At 41.7% G+C, this 15,503-nt stretch overlaps 2 protein-coding genes across 2 annotated transcripts; both read left to right on the forward strand.

The window, feature by feature from the left end:
* Positions 1-875: 875 nt before the first annotated feature.
* MELLADRAFT_102446 (uncharacterized protein) lies at positions 876-1,740 on the forward strand (the record flags this gene model as incomplete). The annotated part of the gene is made up of 4 exons (XM_007405038.1): positions 876-1,150; positions 1,219-1,301; positions 1,387-1,427; positions 1,525-1,740. The coding sequence occupies 4 exons, from the start codon at positions 876-878 to the stop codon at positions 1,738-1,740; spliced, it is 615 nt and encodes a 204-aa protein (XP_007405100.1).
* An 890-nt stretch (positions 1,741-2,630) lies between these two features.
* Positions 2,631-4,370, forward strand: MELLADRAFT_59652 (uncharacterized protein; the record flags this gene model as incomplete). Its single annotated transcript, XM_007405039.1, has 2 exons — positions 2,631-3,167; positions 3,276-4,370. The coding sequence occupies 2 exons, from the start codon at positions 2,631-2,633 to the stop codon at positions 4,368-4,370; spliced, it is 1,632 nt and encodes a 543-aa protein (XP_007405101.1).
* Between the last annotated feature and the right edge of the window lie 11,133 nt (positions 4,371-15,503).

Below are 15,503 nucleotides of genomic sequence, written 5' to 3' on the forward strand. Positions count from 1 at the left end.
TTCAACTGATTCTACATCACAAGACACCTCTGAAAAGATTGACTTGATGATGTGATTGAAACACAATGCATCAAGCTCCTCCAAAATCTTTCCCCATCAGCGATCAGCTCAGCTGATCAAAACTTTCATCATGTGTTACTGGACTTTTTTGCCAATTATAACATTTTGCTCTTGGTATTGAACAAAGAAAACCTGGCTTGTTGCATATTTTGCTCGATCATTCCCGTACGTTCAATATCAGCTTAGAATCATCAGCTGATGCGGAAATGTGATTGTAGCCCAACTCAGCGGACAACGTCAGCAAACATCATAAACTGTCGGACCTTTGAAGATTTCTCAGAACCGAAGGGAAGAAACGTAGTCCAATTCATTCACACAGCGTCAAACGCTTCTCTTACCGACATTCTTGACTTGAACCTTCATTTGGTCATACACCTGGTCATAGCAAATATAGCCATATTTCAATCAAGGTATGATATCTCTTTACGAGGCTATGACTTATAAGTAAGTTTCAACTTTCCATTGCTTCCGTGATGGAGATTGGAAGTTCAATTGCTTGAAAGTTGAAGTTGACATATGAATCTCCAAATAAACTCTGCCAAGTCCCACGCTGGCCCACATTTCCTCAGACGTCTTGCACGTTTTGAGCCTCGAGAAAAAGTGCCACGCTGTCTCTCGGAGGTGCTCCGGGAGCACCGGGACTCGGAGGTACTAAGTATTTTTGAACATCCCGAGTCAAGGATTTCAACTTCCACCGCGGAATATAAAATATGGCTCTCTAAAGCCTTTGATCATTCCAAATCATTGCCGTCGCCCTCATCGCTTTACCAAATTATTTTGTCTCGTCTCAACTTCAGCATCTTCGAACCTCAAACATGGTTTTCACCAAGCTCATCACTTTTGTTTTCGTCCTCTCTTCCATCAAGGCCATTATGGTAGCTGAGACAAATGTCATATCTCCTCGATCCGTGTCACCTATGGTCCATTTGATGCCGCGGGCTCTACCTCCCTGCCCCAAATTTGGTTTTTCTGCTGAGGTGCCTTCTGAAGCCACATTGAACGCAGCCATTGCAGAAGACGAAGCTTACGCAGCCAAATCATACGCTTGGGAGCCCAAGAGTTGCGCTCTCGGTGGACAAAATTGTGTAAAGTAAGCGCTGTGGCCGCATCTTGTAGATTTGATATATCGTACAATGCTAATCTTGGTCTTTCTCACAGGACGCCAAGCGTCGCGGGAGCGCGGATGAACATGGCGACAGTGGCCCCCATTACGCATACTTTTGAAATTCCTGATGAACAGGGTCAGTCGTCTGGTGGTAAGTCCAATGTTCGCAAATCAGACCATACGAGAAGAATCTCAGCTGATTCCTTCTGGCTGCGGTACAGCTGTGATTTATCTTATACCTAATGGGTATCCCACATTTCAGGTTTGAAACATTCATCACTCATGCTTGAATTTGTCGAAAGCCTTAGCCGGCCCAAGCCTTTCAATGTACTCGAACGCTGATTGCCTTACATTTCCAGTGGACGGCTCCTGGTGGAACTGTTAACTCGTACATGGCACACGGAACTGATTACATACTTGTGAGGGGTTGGGCACTGTCAGTCGAGTTTTGGGATGGTGTCACTCCTAAAATGGAGGCTCCAGGACAGGGTAACCCCGATATTACCTTTTGCTCGCAAATTCCCGACGGTGATAAAACTATCGTGTATAACCCAGACGCTCCTCACAACTCATGAAAGCCTTTTTGCACAAGCCTCTCAACCTTTAGAGTAATCGCATAAGTAAACGCACCAGAAATCGTTAGGTAGTTTTTATAGAACAGAGGATTTGTATGTGTACGGCTGGTCCAAATCAACAATGACATGATTGACTTTCCTCAAACTACACCGCTATCGTCCCTATTCAGATTGATCTATCATGAGTACTCGAATCATGATTCTGTACTTACGCAGCTAAATTCTTACATATCCTTATGCAGCTTGTGGTGTCATTCAAACAAATGGTCAATTCATTCATTTCTACATAGTGCAAGACTTCTTACAAACTGATAGAAGATGGATCCCAAGTCTTGAACCACACTGTCAGCATGAATTCTGTTCCTGCAAGAAAAGACCACACATCATGTCTCACTCCCCTTGAAATAGGGGTTCTCATCGTGAAATGTAAGTGTAGCATTAGAATTTAGGAGGGCTATGAGCTCTCACATATCCAGCTGATTGCCATAGGTACCCAGCTCTTGAACAAACCATGCTTCCTAATTGTGAGCAGTTGTCGTTGTCTGATTCAGAGTCATATTGTTTGTTTTTGACTATTGGGCTGCGACAGACCCATCATTTGCTTTATAGCAGGCCAAGACTTTGATGATGGTAGATATATGTCTGCCTTGTGTCTTTGTATATGATGTACATGTAAGGCTCATCGAGATATTTGAATTTTGATCCCAGACCCAGACTAAATATTGACCATCTGAACCAACAGCGTTCGAGCGAGCATCCAAGTCTCTTCGAATTTCTTGATATCAAATAGAGACGATTCATAGCATTCTCCAGCGAAGCTTCTCAGCGTTTACACTGTTGAAGATACAACCCACTAGTTCAACTCATATCCTGACGAAGGATTGAGTGAGATGCCATCCTCTAGTCGCACGACTCAGCTTGCACTTTGGCGCGAGATTGTCTCTAAACGCCACGCGGGGACTACGCCAGTAAACCGACATCTCGACTTCATCCGAAGGCGTTTCGATGAACTAGAATCGAATGGCTTTATCTGGTCAAAGGAATCGATCCTTGGTATCTTCCTTCAAATCGGTCTGTCAGAAAGTTCACATGGCCCTTTCTCATCTGTCGACAAATTACTCGATTCTCGCATTCTTCAAGGACTTGAGACTTCATCTAGCGAAGTTGAAGAGGTCATCCGAAACGAGGAATTCCGACATAAATCTCATCGTGTTGGCCTCATGGATCTACCGGTCGAAGTTTTTAACAACATAGTCGAACACCTTGATTGTATGGCCAAGCTCGAAGCTGAGGAGATTGAGGAGAAAAGAGAAGAGGGCCAGGTGATGATCTATGGTTCAGCTGGCCGGAAGCCATACTGGACCTACTTGCACCAACACCCGCCAATCTTGAATACCATCCAGAACTTTTCACTTATTTCTCGTGAGGTATATCAACTCTGTCGCCCATGGTTATGACGAGTAAGTGGTCTCAAATCGTACTTGGGGTTCAGGAAGCCTTACTGATCAAGATCAATAACTCAATCCGATCCCCAGAACTTACAATTTCCTACTTCTCTTCCGGCACCGATTGATCTATGGACCAACGATATTCTCCTCAGACATGGCTCCTATGTTCAGTCTCTATCGCTCATGCTCTCCCAAAACTGTAGCGTACCTCTTGGTGGTCCTGTAGACTATGATCCCTTCTACGATAACCTTATAACCGACTTCCAAGATGACCCTCCTATAAAATGGATCTCTCCAAAGAATATTAGAGACCTGATAGATCGGTGCCCTAACCTTTCTACGCTAAGGTTTCATTTTGACTATGATGAACCATTTGAAGATGAGGGTAGAAGAGCAGCCTTTATGATAGACCTAGTGCCGCTGTTAGCAAGTCTCAAACAACTTCGACATCTGACATTGGAGGATGACTATGCAAGCACTATCGAGAATGAAGTCACATCAAAAGTTATTCAGAGTCTACCTTTGCTCGAGTCCTTTACATGTACTGGCCATTCAACCTCCGATGATGATAGAAAACTTGACAATGCGTCTTTTGGATTCAATCTATCAAAACTAAAATCGTTATCACGATTGAATTTATGTCGAATAGATATACATGATAACTGGTGTCTTTACAATTGGCCCAGGACCATCACCGAGCTTACAATTCACGATTGTTGGCGTCTATTACCAAGTACAGCACATGGGATCATTCAACACATTACACCTCACCTAAGAAAGCTTGACATCTCCTTCTATTACGCAGTAGGAGATGACATCGGGGCAGTTGATCCTGCCTGGAATCCGCAAATACGTTTCTCTCTTCCGGTTCTAGCCGACTTGAAGATTTCTCCTTTGAACGCGACCCTACTGGACAGCTTTCAAAACTGCCTTTCTATGAGTTGTCTTCAAGGGACGTACAAGTCACTAGAGCATTGTCAGTCGCTAAACAAGATTCTGTCAAAAGCTCCTTGGCCTCAGCTCAAGACACTGGTTGTCAGACCACATAGTGAATATCTGAGTCCAACTGAATTTGCTCATCAATATCAAGAAATTGAGGATCAATTGGTTCTATTGGAGAAGTATTGTGAACAAGGCAAAATTGAAGCACTCATTCTCCGGCGTACCGAGAGAGATTGGTGAGGCTGGAATGATGTGAGTAGATTTCAGGTTTTGTTCAAAATGAGAGGTTCTGATCTTTTCCAATATAAAATTGACCACTTTTGTCTATATTTCGACCTGGCCTGACATTTCTAACACTTGAGTTCTCTTTCTTTTCTTATATCCAAACCGTGTAAAAGAACAACTACTAGATCAATTTTTACGGCCTTGCTTATGTATTCTCTATATATTGTCTTTGTACTGTTCTAACTGAAGATAATCCTTAGTATCTTTCTTCAACTCGTTCTTTCCGGAAGTCTACATGGCCCTTTTGTTCTCTAAGGATTGATGATGACACAAGCGACCTGCTTTCCAGAGGGTGCCACTCATTGAAACATGTTTCAAGCATGTTGAAGGTCCCTGGGCCTATCCTGGCTGACTTCAAAGAATTCATTAGGGAGGTTCAAGTTAGGATATTCTTGTGTAAAATCTTTACAAAATGGACAATTTTTTGAAATTTTATGGTGTTTTTTTTCTGCATATATATGGTTGATAGCACTTGAGACACCTAAAAATTTGTGCCAAATTTTACACGTTTGTGGTAAATTTTACAGTCTTGGACCAGTTGTTGTAGTGTAAAAATGCCATGAAAATCTTAACTTGAAACCCCCTATTGTCCAAGAATACTAACCAACACTACCACCAACACACCTTGCTTCCTGAACCCAACCTATTCCTAAAAACCAATGAATGACCTACCATTCTACTTCAGGAATGCAGTGGTGCACAAATCCAGGGTAGGCTGTCACACAGCCATAGAAGGCTGGGCTAGAATGAAATTAGCAGGATACATCTCAGGAATGGCCAAGTTTATAAAGTTATAAGAGCATCCCCAGCTGTGCCGTAAATTGGTAACGTACAGAGGGTTGCACAGATTGTTTAGGGAACCATTTGAGGTATGAAATTTGAGGCATGTACAGCTGTGGTCCATTTATCCTTCCGATTTTTCTTTCTTTCTGGAAAAGGCTATGCCCTCAATAGGTCTTTGACCTGTCAAGGACATAACTGTACGGGCTACAGGCCCTCTCCCAACCGGAGGTTCAAGAGAGGGCCAGTTTTGAGGAAATCCATCTTCTTTCTGGCAATTTTGTGATGAGGAGTCTATTTACTCAAAGACCTTATCAAAAACAGAACATGAAATTGGAATCCCTTAGAAAGAAGTGAGCATGGAGAGCCATAGTCTCCCCAGGGGGGTATGTCTCTCCTGGAAAAAGGGAGGGTGGGATGGACAAAAATTATTCTTAATAGGAGATGTTAATTTCAGTTAAGAAAAATTTGCAAACAGATTCAGGATAGGGTGTGACAGATTTACAAAAATTTAAAATGGAAGAGACGGACAAGCGGATAGGAGGAAGAGTTGGTAGTGAACTCCATTCTTAAGTATAACTTGAGAATTCATATCTGTGGTTATACTTCCACCAGTGACGCAAAGATGACCGTAGGCTGTTTGCTTACTAAAACTGCCAGAACTCCGTATAGACCCAAAAGAGGACTGTGGGTTAAGTCTGTCTCTTCCTACCTGATTTTGTTCATCACTCATACTGAGGTACGTCGTCATGGACTCGCTTTACACTTTGTGCCTTGTGAAAAGACTGATTCCCTACAGTTTGGCTAGTAGCATAATTTGGGAGCAGTTTTATGGCTTAGATGATTATAGAGGCGCATGATTTGTGGAGAGTCTAATTGTACAAGTCAGAGTTTATGAGAGAAGTGAGGTACAGGAGGATTTAAGGTGCAAGTAGAAAAATACCATATTTTGCCTATTTTGACTTGCACGTAGAGAATTGCCCAAGCTAAATATGTTTTTGGGTGTAACAGCTGTGAATAAAGATACCTCAAATCTATGTATGGCACAGTTTACGGCACACAGCTGGGGATGCTCTAACAACGTACCTCAGACAAATTTCTAGCTTAACACATTGAATATCAGACAATGAAATCTACATTTTGGGCTAGTGATTCTGGCCCAACAACAGACAAAAGTCCATCAAAACCACTGAGCTTAGTGACAATCAAAAAGTATTTGGATGGGACCTGTGCAACACAGAGCATGTCCAATGGCAGATCCAGAAGTGATGAAAACACTTCTAGTGAACATGATTCAAAATGAAGAGTAGAAGGCATCAGTTAGGCAGTTGTTTGAACTCCTGCAGGAAACTCACAAAAGCTCCAACACTCACTAGTAAATCAGAACAGTAGCACTTGTTGGTTTCTGGGAAATGGCCTGACTTGGCAATTCTTTGGTTGTGTGTAATGACATGCAAAAGAATTATGAGAGATGTCACATCACTATTGTACTACCTTTATCTTTCTTCTCTCGTCCAACAATTTCTTTTGCACTGAGAATTGCCTTGGACAAAATCTCGGACAGTTTCTGTCCAAGGTTTGTAATTTGACAATACCTCGGATTGAAAAATTGAAGGTAAATATGTTGGCAGTGAGGCTTACCGGGCTTTCTGTCCTGTCTTGAACTGTCCCAATGAGCTAGGAGATTTGTGCTTGAAGAAGGAGCACACACAACCTTGAAGCCACAATATTTGCACAGATAAGCAGTTGTTGGTTTGCCGTTTTTTCTACATAATTTGAAAGGGTTCAATCAGTTCAATAGCTTGTTTGTCAAAGAGAGAATACCAATGAAAAATAACAACAAGGATGACAAAATAGAAATGAAATGAAAAATAGAAGTCGCTTACATCAATTACTGTGGTCATTTCATCATAGTAATTGCGGACGGGATCAAAGGGATCATGTTCCTTTGTCTTAGCCTTATTGTCAGCCCTGAGCCCTGTGTACAGGACCACAGGCTAACAAACACACATGTAAATACATGAAATACATATCTAAATATATGTAACTTGTTTAAAACCATAAAGATTACATCTCATGGCTCAGTATCAAGAGTCACTTAAGTAAGAAGACTTACTATGACTTAAATAAGTAATAGTAAACCTAACCCAAACCTAACCCAAAGAAGAAGTAAACCTAAGTGACAACCACAAGTTGACACCTATGTCTAGGATATATAAGCCCCTCTTCTTCTCACTCTGGAAGAAGAACCAACTTCATATCATTACACAACTCATCATCACAATTTACTTGATTCTTCACCAAGAATATTTAGTAAAGTGATATTGCTGTACTTTGATTGTCATAGTTCTTTTCTATCTTTGTTCAGGTTATTGTAAAACCTCAAGTGGTGCTCTGAGCTGGTGGGATTAATAGCTAGCAGAACAAGCTTGGAATTTACAAAGGGTTCCTCTTCAAAAGAGTCTAAAGTACCCAGCGGCACCTCTGAATCCTCAGAGGCTAAAGCACTGCAGGCTCCAGAGTTGGAAGATCAACCAGAGCTCCAAGTAAGATCCTTAGAGGGATTACTCAGCCATCTCACTGGCTATAAATCCTCTCCTCAGAGGTCAACTAACCGTAGTCTTCACTTGGGTGTACCAAGTGAAGACTTCATCTTTGTCTACTCTTTGCCTTTTTTTAGTGAAGAGTCAGCCCAACAGTTGCTGACTCCTCACACTTATCATTTTCCGCATTGAAGTCCTGTGTCAAGTCAACATTGACTTTTAAACCTTGACTGCTTGCCTCAGGTTTGCTGGCTTTCTGTTTTGACTGATCTGTGCTTTTCTTATTGGACAATTTGTGGGTTTTTTTGCCCTTATTGTAAGGCGGTTGGGAGTTCAAGTGTTCCAAAGAAGCATCATCCATTGTCATTTTGATGCGCTTGTGTTTGGAGGAGGGTTGGTACACACTGACAGAGGTATTCAATACATCATCCTCATCTTGGCGTTGGATTGCACAACAAGAATCAGAAGGGGAGGCAATAAGGTGGGACTGCTTTCTAACTGGGGACGGGCGGGTACTACGACAAACATTTGAGCAAGATTTGACTGGGGTAGATGAAGAAGACATGTGTAATTTTGATGATATGGATGATGATAGCAAGTGATTGGGGCAGATAGAACTATGGGAAGTGCAAAAGAGGAAAAATGTTAATGATTATAATAATAAAAGGAAATAATAAAAGATTGGAATGGGCACACAATGTCGAGATCATAGCTTCTAGATCCTCCATATAAAGCCTCTTGAAACTGTGACACATTGCCATAGCCACATCCCTAGATCAAGACACAATGGGTCAGTGAGGCAAAGTACAAAGGGTGCAGATTAGGTAGAAAAAGATCAAACAGAAACTAGTATGTGATGTACCTTACCAATCTGGCAGAACCAATGTCTGGATATGGGGTTGGCTGCGTGGTTTGAGGGTGTGTGCTGAGTCTAGGCTGTTGGGCTGTGCTGGTCAAAGGGTGTGAGGGTGTGAGGATGGGCAAAGGGCGCGAACAGGGTGGAATAGTACAGGTACTGTATTGGTATCATACCTCAAATCCCGGTACTGGCTGGTCCGATACTGGTATCGTATCGCCGGGTCAGGTACAATACCGAGTACAGTACCTTAACAAAACTGAGCTCTCGGGTCATTCAGTACCGTACATGTCGCTCAAGATGGGCACCGGTCGATATCCGGCGTCTCTAGCCTCATCCGAATACCAAACCGGCGGATATTTAATCTATCCGTACCAATCGGAGAACATCCGATTGGTTTTTTTTAAAATAATCCTCCATCCGACAACCGAACCGGCTATCCGCCGGTTATCCGGCCGCTATAGCCGAAAAAGGCCTGTTCTCGTTTTTTTTTTTGAAATTTGTGTTCAAGCCCATCATCCATCGGCAAGTCAACTCTGTCTTTACCTTCCCCACCTCCTCGAATCATTCCATCACACTCTTATCCCGCTCAATCCACAAGATTCCACCATTCACGTGGTTTATATCTATTTTAAGATGTCTCAAGCCCCAAGCAGTGCATCTGGGGCAAATACTGATGGCACCTCCCAACCCGAACACTCCAATCTGACGGAAGATACCTCAACTACCACTCGGCCAGCAAGTTACGTCTGGAAATACTTTAAAAAGCTTCAAGATCAAGAAATCAATCAGTGTCGATTTGTCATGGCCAACGGAAACGAATGTGGCAAGCAATTGTCTCGTGATAAGAAAGGTAGTACTACCTCGATGAAAAACCACCTCGAAACCAAGCACGGTGTCCGTGATGGCAATCACAAACAAGGAAATATCCTAGCTGCTTTCAAGAAGGTTAAGACTGGTCATTTGGTGAGTGGTACTGTTTTTGTCTTTTATTCAATTCTATTTTGACTTCTTTTCTTTTCTTTCATTTCCACTTCAACAACTTTTAATTATATCCAATCATTTAATTCTTTATTCGCTTTTCCTCGTTTTATCTTTCATATTATAATCTTTTATCATTCATAAATCTTTTATCTTATTATATTCTCAACATTCAATATCAGAACACACTCAACCTTACCAGCGTGAAGACTAGTATCTGTTACTTTATAGCCGATAACGATCTTGCTTTTTCTATTATCGAGAAACTATCTTTTCAACGCCTTTTATCGCTTTGTAATCCTCATGTTATGCTAGTCAAACGTAACGCTATTGCTAGACACATGCGCAGGTTATATTATCTATACGAAGATCATATCAAGAAGCTTTACTTGGGACCGGCCAAATCGATTGCGATCACTCAAGATGTGTGGACATCACCAAATAATGTTGCATTTATGTCCCTTACTTGTCACTTTATAACCGAAAACTGGGATCTCATGGACATTACACTTGGTATTGCTGAAATCAAAGGTGAGATTTTTTTTTTGATCATTTTTTCCTTCTTTCATAACGTATCAACTGATACTAATCTTTCCGAATGTACAGGTCCACACAACGCTGACAACTTTGCTACGTTGATTGTTGAATATCTCACTAAGTACTGTCTAAAGGATAAGCTCTGCGCAATGACTGCCGACAATGTTGGTACCAATGCGGCTATCGGTCGAGTCATCGGACAAACGGATGGTATTAATTTTGATCACCAGGCCCAAGTTCATGGCTGTGTTGCGCATGTGATCAATCTCGCGGCCAAAGACGGACTCAAAGTCTTTGGTCAACTCATTGAATCGGAAGAAGACAAAGAAGAGTCGTCAAATCAGATGGCTCTTCACAATCTTGTGGACCCTCCCGATGTTGCTCAAGTTAATCTGAAGACAATCTATTCTCAATGTCACGGTCTTGTTACATCCACCCGATCCAGCCCTCAACGTGGTTCTCATTTTTCCAGCATAGTCAAAATGAGACGTGAAATTGCCAACTTGATGAATCCAGAACCCTCTCAACCTTCAAGCGCCTCGAATGCTCCCAATTCCGAGGATCCTGCCGATACCGACGCTCTCAACTATCTATTAGAAGATCCAACCATAGATAAAGTTGAATCCGCTCGTTCAAAACGACCTGTCGACACGGCAACTCGGCTGATTGTGGATGTTCCCACTCGTTGGAACTCTTCATATCATATGTTTCGAAGGCTCCTCCGTCTACGAGAAGCGTGCGACGAGTTCTGTAAGGGTAAAGATTTCAAGAAGTATTCCCTCTTACCAATTGAGTGGAATTACGTCAAGCAAATGTGCGATTTTTTGGAGCCCCTCAGCGAAGCAACCAAAATCCTTTGCAAGTCAAAGTTCCCGACTATGCATCAAGTTGTGCCTATGTATGTTGTAGTCTTACAAGGACTAAAATCTGTAAGTTCAATTTATAATCTTTTCATGCTCACAACCCAATTTGTTAATGTGAAATGATGTGCTTATAGGTAGCTCAAAAATACAATCATGATCAATTAATTCCTGCTTCACTATCCATGATATCTAAGCTTGAAGAGTACTTCAAGAAGGTGCTTACAAAACCTGCACCAGTCTGTGCTACTATTCTTGACCCACGCCTCAAGTTGAACTATTTTCATGTAAGTTTGTCTCAGCACTTTTTAATCTAATGTGGTACTAATCAGTGTATGTATTTCTCATTTACAAAAAGGATCGAGCCTTTTTTTTAATCAATATGACCTCGTCACTTCAGACATCAGATACATCTTTGAACAGGAGGTGTTGAACTTTGAGGTCGATATACCAATACCACCTCCAAATACCACCAGAAAATCGACTAGTGCAACATCAACTTCCCAGTACTTTGAAGATGCAATTTTCGGAGCCCAAGATGTTCAACATGATCATTCAATTAACAACGAGATCAATCAGTACCTACCTTACAAGTTAGAAGCTCGCGACACCAAGGTGTTAGAGTTTCGGAAAAAAAGAGTGGACATTTATCCAGGATTGGCCAGAATGGCGATGTATTTCCTGGCGATTCCAGCAACTAGCTGTCCTTCAGAAGGGGTTTTTAACAAAACCAAAAGAATTCTGGGCCCTCAGCGTACTAATCTATCTTGTTTACATGTGGAGGCGCTTTTATGTGTTAAAGATTGGTACCAGGTGTTTGGTCCTTTGAAATTGACTAGTGAAGAAGTGGAGGATAGTGATTAATTTTTTTAACTACTTTTTTTTTTCTCTTATCCTCTTTTCAATGTTTGTTATCTACAATTATACATTAATACACGCCTTACACGCCTATACATTTCAGACAAATATAAAGGGTATATTCGTCGGATATCCGACGGATATCCAGTTTTTCCTCCTACTCATCCGACTTCCGAACCGGCCGGAGTATCCGGCCGCCGGTTGGCTTGAGAGGCCTTTCCAACAACCGCTCCCGACGGAGCATCCGTCGGAGATCCGGCCAAAAACCGGGGCCGGTGCCCATCTTGACATGTTGCCCAGGTACGGTACCGAAGAAATTGTCAATTTTTAGTTTGTATGCAAGCAACAGAATAATAGTTTTCCGAAGGAGGCACGACGTAGGTGGACGTTGTCCATGACTACGAGTAATGTATTTTAAAAAAGACTTTAAATTATAATCCATTTCTTTGTTCATAATGTAGTCAGAACGCAATAGTTCAGACTTACTTTCATCTAAACCAGACCAGTCAATAAGACCAGGGTCTGACCTGAATAGTTATTTGATTTCGAACCTACGGTATCAATCCAATTATTAAATGAACAAAAAGGATTATATATCATGATGATGCTGCTAAGAAGTAGATCACTCTACTCCTTACCCGCTTATCATTTTATATTTCCTATTATCCAGAAATTATCAAAGTTTTTAAATTCGATTAGAAATTAGCATCTTGTTATAACAATCAATTTACAAAACTTATCTAGAACTTATCTACGATTCCAATTATCTTTTTGAAAACCATCCCTCCCACCCTAGCAATAAAGATAAAATCGAGATACCAAATTACGAAGAATTAGGTGTCGTAGATTGGTATATTAAAACTCAACCATAATTCTTGATTCTTATATTGAATCAGAAATTTGGTCATCCCTCTAGTGTGTTCTTAGACCCCTAATCCAATTACCTAAAGTCTTATAAGGAATCTTTATGATTATTAATGATAATATTATATTATTGTCAAATAATATACTAGAAGTTTAGCTCATAATTATTCTTCAGCTCAGTAAAGCTGGTAAAATAATTATAACTATACTTTATTCCTAATACTCTTCAAGTTATCGGAAATCTCGATATCTTAGAAGCTACGACTTATAGAAATTGGTCATTTCCGAATTCTTATATGTTTTATAAAACATTCTAAAGAATACGGGGGTTTTTAAGTCAAACCCGAACACTGGTAATCCGGGACGTAATAGTCGGGATTACCTAGAGAAGATCCTAAGATTAAATCTTGAATTTTCAACTTTGAATCCCTCGACTTCATCAGAGTCTAGACTGCCAGTCCTCCCAGCGATATCGATTCTCATTGTTCAATCGCACCAATAAACCACAAAACCCCCCCTGATGCCTCAAAAACGGCCGCCTGACACAGGCGAAGGTGATCCGAACACCCACCCCCCCAAAAATCCGACGATCCTACGATCAAACGAATCGGACTCTCTGATGTGCGACCTTAGATCGCTCCCGCTGAATAACTCTCACACAAACAATGGTCTCATTCAAATCATGATTAAAATGATGAACGGCTTCAAAAATACAATTAAAGAACTTAACAACACTATCAAGGAGCTTAGAGACGAAATCAACATGCTCAAACGCGATCACGTCAATCCGAACTCCCAAATTGACCCCTCTCCCCAGTCATCAACAAACTCGGACCCCCGCAGAACCAACGTATGGACAAACCCTTACCCGAATAAACCAGCCAAATCAATGCCAAAACCACCACCAAAGAACAGCGAAATCAATAAATTCAGAACGGCAACGCTTATCATACATAAGGTACAAGGTAAAGAACCTTTCAAAGATATGGCCAACTCGGAGATAGTCCACCACGTGAACAAAGCACTCAGAACTCTAGATGCTCAAGTCGACGGTCAGATAGTCAAAATTCGAGGTGCAATGCTGATGAAATCAGGCGACGTACTCATGAACATGGACAATAGACTCATCAAGAACTGGTTATTAGAAAACAAACACCAATGGACAAGACTAGCGCACAAGGACTTTGAAACAAACCAGACCCGGTACCCCATCCTATTCAATTTTGGACCAGCCTACCTCGATGTTGAAAGCGAAGATTTCCCAGACCAGATCAGCCAAGAAAACGACTTCCCCCGCGAATCCATCCACTCCATCAGATGGCTCAGGAACCCAAACGACAAAAGGAAAAAACATGGAACGATCATTATCAACTTTCTTGACAAGACGCTAGCACAGAATATTGAAAAAGGCGGACTGTTCGCAGATTGTAATAGACTCAACAGTAAACACTATGTACAAGGACCAACTATGTGTTTCAATTGCTTAGATCTTAATCACACACATTCCTCATGCAATAATGACACTAACTGTGCTAACTGTGGTGACCCACACAACACCAGAGATTGCGCTAACAACGACACCGCACAAGTATGTGCCAGATGTGTAGGTTATGACGCTAAGAAATCAAAAGATAAGATTGACAGATACCTTCCCAAATATAACCATTCTCCTAAAAGCGTCCACTGCCCCCTTCGTAAGACGACCTTCAAGATAACCCAAACTCATACCCCAAATGAGTCATAACACCCGAAATCGAACCCCAAACCTACCACCTCAAACACCTGATACAGAGTTTCTAGAAGAAACCTTTTCCCAAGATTCAATTCCACAGGACAAAGACCCTAATTTTCAAAAATTTTCATTATTTCATTTTAACTGTCAGAAATCACTAACCACCACCCTTGAAGCGCTCACCATGACCCAGTTCACCATCTTAGCTTTACAGGAACCATGGTTCAACACCCACAGTCTAGCATTCCCACACCATGAAGCATGGAACACCATCTCAGCATACGATTACCACCCGAAATCCCGGGAGGAAAGACCCAGGGTTGTCCTCTACATCTCAAAACGAATCCACCGCTCCCAAATAACCATTCTACCCAGCCTATCCGACATCATCCTAGGAGTCGACATCAAAAACCCAACGACGCATACTCCTGCCATAAGAATAATCACATGGTACAACCCACCTAACGCCGCCCGTGGATTAGTAACTTTAGAAAGCTGGCTAAGGATACACCACAATCGAAGAATACCAACCCTCATCTCATCAGACTCAAATCTTCACCATAAGACCTGGAACCCACCTACCTACCACCGAACAGACACGCAAGCAAAGAAACTCGTAGCCCTTCTCAGCTCCAAAGGATTCAAGTTATCCTCACCTAAAGGCGCGACCACAAGATTCTCCAGAGGCACCCAAGATACCACTATCGACCTCATATGGTCTAGCTGGAACCTCCTGGAAAAAGTCCTGACAAGTGTCGTAATAACAAATGGTATAGCATCTGATCACTTCCCAGTAACTATTTCCCTAAATCTACTTTTAACCCCCCCGGTTAAAACACACATCGCTATCAAACACACTGACCTGAACGTAGAAAGCTTCCATGAGAATATTCATAATCAACTCACAGCCCTCCCACGAGCATACCTGTCTAAGGACGAAATAGACCAGGGCGCGGCCAAACTGGCGCAGATCATCCTCAAAGCGTCGCAGGACCAAGGTAAAAAGGTAAAAACTAACGTAAAGAAATACAAATGTTGGTGGAATAAGGAGCTACTGAACCCGATTATCAAGAACCA

Source organism: Melampsora larici-populina (genome assembly GCF_000204055.1).
Source record: "Melampsora larici-populina 98AG31 unplaced genomic scaffold MELLAscaffold_3, whole genome shotgun sequence".
Classification (NCBI taxonomy): Eukaryota; Fungi; Basidiomycota; class Pucciniomycetes; order Pucciniales; family Melampsoraceae; genus Melampsora; species Melampsora laricis-populina.